The sequence below is a fragment of the Ixodes scapularis genome, unplaced genomic scaffold (assembly GCF_016920785.2).
Source record: "Ixodes scapularis isolate PalLabHiFi unplaced genomic scaffold, ASM1692078v2 PGA_scaffold13__105_contigs__length_92229423, whole genome shotgun sequence".
In the NCBI taxonomy this organism is placed as follows: Eukaryota; Metazoa; Arthropoda; class Arachnida; order Ixodida; family Ixodidae; genus Ixodes; species Ixodes scapularis.
In genome coordinates this window covers 4383105-4390206 of record NW_024609839.1, presented here as the reverse complement: position 1 = coordinate 4390206, position 7102 = coordinate 4383105, and the positions used below count along the sequence as shown (strand labels likewise).

Genomic DNA, 7102 nt, shown 5'->3' with positions numbered 1-7102 from the left:
CTGCGGCGACGGGCTAACCCTGCTACATCCTGCTACATTTTGCCAAAACATCGGTAATCTGCGCCAAGCCTGCGCCAATAAACCAATATCGGTCGCCTCGCAAAACCGAAACTAGACTGAGTACCGTAATTGAGCATGCCTGTGTTATGTGACGCAAGCGGTCGCCCGTCACAAAGTACCGTGCATTAATTGTCCATCCGATCTTGCATGGTTTTCCCGCCGTCTCGCGTTTCGCGCACCCCTCGTTTCGTGGGTCTCGTCTTGCGTGTTTTTTTTTTTATATTTTCAACGATTAGCGACGAGATGTTTAGGTGGCGCCCTTCTGTGGTTCCTTCTCGTGACGTCATTACCTCGCGAATAGCAAGTTCGATAATGTTTGCAATGAGCATGGTGGAAGCTTGAAATCATTGGGCTCTGAAACCAACGCTGCTAACACCGCCAAAATTGAAGTTTTTTCATTCCTCTTATTTCCGGCGAAGAGAAATCCTTTGGTGACATCATAGTCAGCATGGGCGTCCGGAAGGGGGGGGGGGGGGGCAAGGGGGGGCGGTTGCCCCCCCCCCCCCCCCTACAACTTCGGAGCATTTTTTTTTTTTTAGTTTGAGCATGCATTGGTAAAAAGCTACTCAACTTTTGCCAACACACTGGAGTTCTCCATATGACAAGAAGTCTGCCCTATCTGTACGAAACGCCCTTTAGGATTGCGAGCCGACTTTACATGTCACATATTATGACTGATCTAGCCCGTCAGGTCCCGGTGGTGAAGGAAACACTGGCTGGCTATTGAAGATATTTATGATAGAGGACAGTTCTAAGCTGAAAGTTCGATGCTATTTTTTTCTTATGAATTTCATGGATTTTGCATTCTTATATCGTACAGTAGAGTTTTTGTATCAAATTGCCCGCCCCTGGAAAAACTTGTACTGCATTCAAGGTTAAGGGAGTAGTGCCTTTTAATACGAATCGTTTCAATGAAACTAAGTTGCTACGCCATAATTTTTAGATCCCAGTTAAATCAAACCGAAACCAAATTTGATGAATTGTTATCTATCTTAATAGTAAGGTTAATTAATTATATACGCTGTTTTTATTGCTGAAAGTCTTTAATACGTGACATAATATACCTTGCCATGTTTTCTGTGTATAAGAACGAGTGTCAGACACTTCAGACGAATGGAAGCAACAAAAACACCAGGGTAGCCGCATAGTCATCGACACGACTGCAATCTGCCGGTACTACGCGGGCTTCGCTGTTCTGTACGCCGTGCTGGGATTTGCTGGCGTGGAGTGAAGAATTGAACAAACAACGATTCCAAAGACGTAAGCTACTGCCCGCTATGACTGTTCACTGTGTCCGTTACAATCAATCCGTCCATTTCGCCTGTTCGCCATCTCCCACGAGGCACTCTCTAGTCACCTTTGCCTAGCGCGATCCGAGACAATGGACATTCGACACTTCTTCAAGCGTCAGCGGATGTGTGACGAAGTGTTATCAAGTTGTCCTGCTGAAGATCCTGGTGTGACATGTTTCAACGTTGCCACATCTGACCAAAGTGAAGCAAGCTTTCATCACCAGACAGCAGCTGACATCGTTGAGTCTACGAGAGGGACTGCACCAACGGTGAGCTCCCACGACGTAGTAAGCTACGATGATTCCCCTTCCCCTTGTTTGGGTTTAAGCCAAGGTGACACCAGCAAGGAAGCAACTCGGGTCTTTAATAATTATGACTTGGGGGAGTTTCTAGACAAAGCTAAACACACGGGCATCCCGGACTCTTTGAAGTTACGCCTTCTTACTGACCCATGGACGCCAGATGTTAAGTACGACTTTAAGAAAGATGTAACATCTGTCGAGAGAAGTTTCCGCTACCAATGGCTGGCAGATTACTCCCCTTGGCTTGCGTGCTCAGCGACAGCGAAAGGCGCCCTTTGCCGTTACTGCGTCACTTTTGCCTCCAATGTTCACCGCGGCACTCAAGGTAGCTTTATCGTGCGTGCTTTCATGAACTACAAAAAGATGCATAAGGCGTGCAGGGATCACGTAAAGTCCCAATGGCACCAGGAAGCAATGGCAGCCTCACAAGACTTTATGAATGTAATGATGAGCAAGCAGGCTACCCGTTGCACAGCAGCTGAACAGAGCACTGCGTCACCAAGTTGAAAAGAACCACGAGAAACTATTTCCTATAGTTCCCACCATCATCTTTTGCGCAACGCATGACTTGCCTATTCGCGGGAAGCAGTCTGACAGTGGAGTCTTCAACGATCTCCTTGATTTTCGGGTGGAAGCTGGAGATGCTCGACTTCAGGAACACTTCGCTTCTTGTGCTGGCAACGCAAAGTACACTTCTGTCCGGATCCAGAACGAGATCATCACAATCTGTGGCGACATCCTGAGAGAGCAAATTGTGTTTGAAGGTAACACAGCGTTGGCTTTCTCCGTCCTTGCGGACGAAACGGCGGACATTGGAGGAACAGAACAGCTGTCTATAGGCATTCGCTTTATTGACAAGGCGGGACCGAGGCATTCGTTCGGGAGCAGTTTATGGGATTTTTAGAGCTGGAACAACTGAACTCCGCTTGCATCGCCACCACAATCTTGAAGTTTTTGAAGGATGCCGGGCTGATTCTGTCGAACCTCGTTCGACAGGGATACGATGGATGCTCTACAATGGCTGGAAAAGAAGCTGGAAATACAGAAAGAGCTTCCTAAGGCACTATTCTTCCACTGCGCAAGTCACAAACTCAATCTCGTGATCAACGATCTGAACGAGGTCTCTGAAATTCGAAACACGATAGGGGTCATCAAACAAACCATAAACTTCTTCCGTGAGAGCGTGCTCCGAAGGAAATTGGTGCCCAACATTCCGATGCTGCGTGAATCAAGGTGGTCTGCAAAATACAAGTCAATTCGGATCTTCTCTGAGCATTACGTGGCCACAGTCGAAGCGCTCGAGGACCTGGCATCAATGGAATCAAGCTCGAATGCTGGAACGAGGCAACGCGCTCATATCCTCCACTGCGGAACAACGAGCTCATCTTTCATCGTCTCTTTGCACATTGTCGCGAAATACAGCGCACGGCTGGAACCGGTTACGAACGTTTTGCAGAGTGTATCCATGAATTTCCATTCTGTACACAACCACATCACTGAGCTGCAGAATATTTTTCGCGGCCACCGGACCAACGCTGAAGAGCAGTTCTCGGATATCATGAAGACAGCAAGTGAAGCGGCCAATCATCTAGGCGTGTTGATATCTGTACCCAGACAAGCCTCACAGCAGGCCCACCGAGACAACTACGGGATACAGTTGCCGGAAGAGTATTACCGCGTGGCAATATATGTGCCGTACTTGGACTCTCTCAATGCTTCTTTGGCTCGCCGCTTTTCTGAAAGCAACATGAAGAGCTACAGACTTCTCCGGCTGCATCCAGCAAGAATGAAGCACTTGAGTCGCGTTGAGTTTGCTGTTCTCGCCGATGAACTCCAAGGCTTTTACGGCATCGAAAACTTCAAGGAAGAGGGCATCTCCTGGTACGAGATGTGGCTCAACAGAACTGAGGACTGCTCAGAAATATCTTATCCCGAACTTCTGCTTCAGGCAAAGACGTTCTTTCCCGCTGTCGCAAACGCCATCGAGGTGGCTCTTGCCTTACCAGTTACCACCTGCACTGTCGAACGCTCGTTCAGTACACTAAGGAGAGTGAAGACGTGGCTACGTTCAACTAAGAGGAACGATAGGCTGGACGGCCTTTGTATGATGAGCGTACACCGGGAGCGTGTAATGAAACACAAGGACGGCTTTATCACCCGTGTAATCACGCAATTTGCCCAGAAAAGTCCAAGGTGTCTGCAGCTGTTATTCAAGGAAGACTAACTACAGTCGCATATTGGTGAACATTTCGTGTTGTGTGCTGGTCATCAGTTCGCGTGAGCCGCGAACCCACGTTCATAGAGACTTGGCACTCTTGTTGCCAACATATTTTTAATAATTTTTCTGCATTTTGAATAATTAAACTTGCTTTGTTCAATAACAAAATCCAGTCTCTTTTTTAAGCCTGGCAGTTTACCTTGCCGTTTCTAATTTTTTTTTTATCCTTGAAGTTTACACCGGAAATCGCGCATCTTCGGCAATTTCTTTTCCCTTAACCCACCCCCTCCCCCTTTCCCCGGCCCTTTATGTGCACGGGTGCCCCCCTGGAAAAAGTTCTGTGGACGCCCATGATAGTCAGTACTCGGCCAATCGTGAAAGGCAGATCACAGCGATGCTTTCGATTGCGCACGTCGCCAATAGACGCGGGTGTGTGTCGACGTTCCGACGCTAGCGTGCCGGGTATCAGCCACGCCGTCATGCTGTGAAACGAAACCACGTTTTTGCGAGGCAGGAGTTACTTTGTGAACTGAAGCATTCAGTCCTGAAAGCAACGGCCGTGTGAAAACTATATTTGGTCCCCGCCTTTTAGTCACCGTGGTCTCGCGACGTCGGGTGTTGTCGTCCCCACGTCGCTGCAGATATGGCGCTTTCTAAAATGAAATTAAGCACCGCCGCATGTTCACCAACATTCCTGTTTTTATTTAAATCATACGCTATATACTGCGAAAATCCCTCTTTAGCTCAAAAACTGCTTGTCGAAATAATAATTACCTAGGTTTCTCTCGGTGGGCTTTCTTTCGAGGGGGACCCCTGTACGTGAAAAATCTGCTGCGAAAGAAAGTCGGTAAAGAGAAGCGAGCTAAAGCAAAGAAGGCAATGTCTGCACGTTGAACCCGCAGAGCGAGCTTGTTTGTCTCGAGTTCAGCTCCAAGAACTTTTTGACCCCGGCTCGCGATGTCTTGCATCGATGCACTCAGTTTCTTTTTTTATGTGTGTGTTTAGCTTGTACCTTGTTTGCCGGCCTGGCAAGCACGTGCCGCTGGACTATTCTTTGTCGTATGCTTCACAGTTACATTTTACAGGCAATTCTGCGATTCAATGGGCGACGGAGTGGAGATGGCATGGTTTCAATTTCGATCGAACAGCCGTTGTCTCCGCTCGCGCGACGAAGCACGCGCAACTGCAAGCCTGCCAAAGTTGCTCTCACGTACATGCGAACATGATTGCACGACAGAGGCACCAGCCGGGACGCTTGCAATCCATTGTTTTACGTTTGCTTACTTTTGACGAAAATCTGGCACCTCGGGAACCAGTAAAACGGTGGCAAATGGCTTTTCGGAATTGCTCGGCGATGTTTACAGCACTGTATACACTAGTGGGATGTCTCAGTAGTAAAAACACATGCAGCGAGTTCCTTGACAACACGTCACATCAGAACACTACACAAACTGTCCCTGTTTGTACTGCACTTAGAACGAATATGTTTATTTTTCTGAGAATATCTGCTCCAAACGCCACTTTTGCTGCTCCGAAACACTGTCTTCGGTGCTCCAAAAGCCTCTTTTGCTGCTCCAAAACATTGTTTTGGTTGCTCCGAAAGGTGCTCCGAAATTGCATAGGCCAATCACATCACTGCACTTGCAGTGATAAGGATACCATGCATCATTTTAGAACAGAGATCTCAAAACCCCGGCGCCCGCGGAGGTGTTCTGGCCGGCTCGCAGATAGCCGCGGTTTTTCCACTGATGCACAACCCGCAGCCCGTTGCTACATACGCCAAAAAAATTAATAAAAAATAAAAGAATAAAATGTTGCGAGGCGCACCAAAAGCTCAAATGAATGAGAACTGCATGAAAACGTGGGTTCTCTCGCCATACTATTTAGTGTACAATGTCATCACCGACAATATTACTCGCAGTTCCCTGCTTCATGTCAGCGCATGCTATGGCAAACTTCCTTTTGCGTTCTCATGTATATCGTGCTTAATGTCTTCCGTCATAACGCTCGCATGAATTGTCGTCATCACAGCTACTATTCTCGTTAGTCTTCTGGCGTGTGTGAATATCCAATTATTTTGTAATCTCAAAATTAGCAACATATTACAATAGAAACGATACTATACATAATCATCTACCATAGTTTGTTTTGATTATTGCATCTTGTCTCAATTTTTGTAGCTAAAAAGTTGTTTAGGCTTATTTATTGGGTATTTCCTCGTTTATATTGTATACGTATATTCCCGCCCTCGAGACTGCGACAGGTACCCAATGCGGCCCGTTAGCCAAGACGTTTAGAGATCCCTGTTCTAGAACAGCACTAAAACTAGCAGTTTGAGAATACCATAAAATAAAGTGGCAAAGCGATACACAGATGTATGTTTTCTTTACAAAAACAAAACAAAAACGCTTTCACATATTTCCCACGAATGTTGTCAAAGAAATGCAAGAATCAGGTATACAAGCACTCGAAATCATGAAGGCATGGGAGGGAATTTGAAATAAAAAGTGTGAGGGGAATCTGAAAAAACAGTGTTTTTGTGCGACAGAACTGCCTCTTTTCATGGGTTCAGAAATTTGCGAGTTGCGATTTCTTTAATTTCATTTCGTTTCATTTATTATCCCTCAAAGGCCCCGCCAGGGGCAATACATAAGGGGGGGGGGGGGGGAATGCAAAGAAGCACACAAGTAGAACTTTTATACAATAAAAACAAAAAACAAAACATAGAAACAAGATGTTTCTGAGCACTGGCCATAGGTAGGAGCATCGCACTGATTACATAATAAATATAGACGATACAGCATGTCTGAAGAGGTCGGGGTCACTGATGAGCACTACATGGTCCGGTAGATTGTTCCACTCTATTATGGCAAGGGGAAGGAATGAGCTGTTAAAGGTGACAGTGGAACCATGGATGCGACGTACCCTAAGGGAGCTAAAAAGTCGTCGGGATGAACGATGCGGTTCTAACAGTAGAGACTGTCTGAGTAGAGGGTGGTAATAAAAAATCTTCTGGAAAAGACAGATGCGTAATAATTTTCGGCGAGAAATGAGAGTGGGGAGGCATAAGGAAGCCTTCGTGGCCGCCACACTGGCAGTGCGTTCATAATTAGAAAGAATCAGGGATGGGCAGTATTTGAAATGCAAGTCTTTGAAATACGTATTTCAAATACTTTGTGTATTTTGGATTTGTATTTAATTACAAATTGGGTAATGTATTTGACGTGTGT

The 7102-nt window shown here is 46.3% G+C and overlaps 1 protein-coding gene across 1 annotated transcript; it reads left to right on the top strand.

Moving 5' to 3' along the window:
- Positions 1-2657: 2657 nt before the first annotated feature.
- LOC120841040 (zinc finger MYM-type protein 1-like) lies at positions 2658-3878 on the top strand. Its single transcript, XM_040211873.1, has one exon. It carries the CDS (start codon positions 2658-2660, stop codon positions 3876-3878), a length of 1221 nt encoding a protein of 406 aa, XP_040067807.1.
- Positions 3879-7102: the final 3224 nt, after the last annotated feature.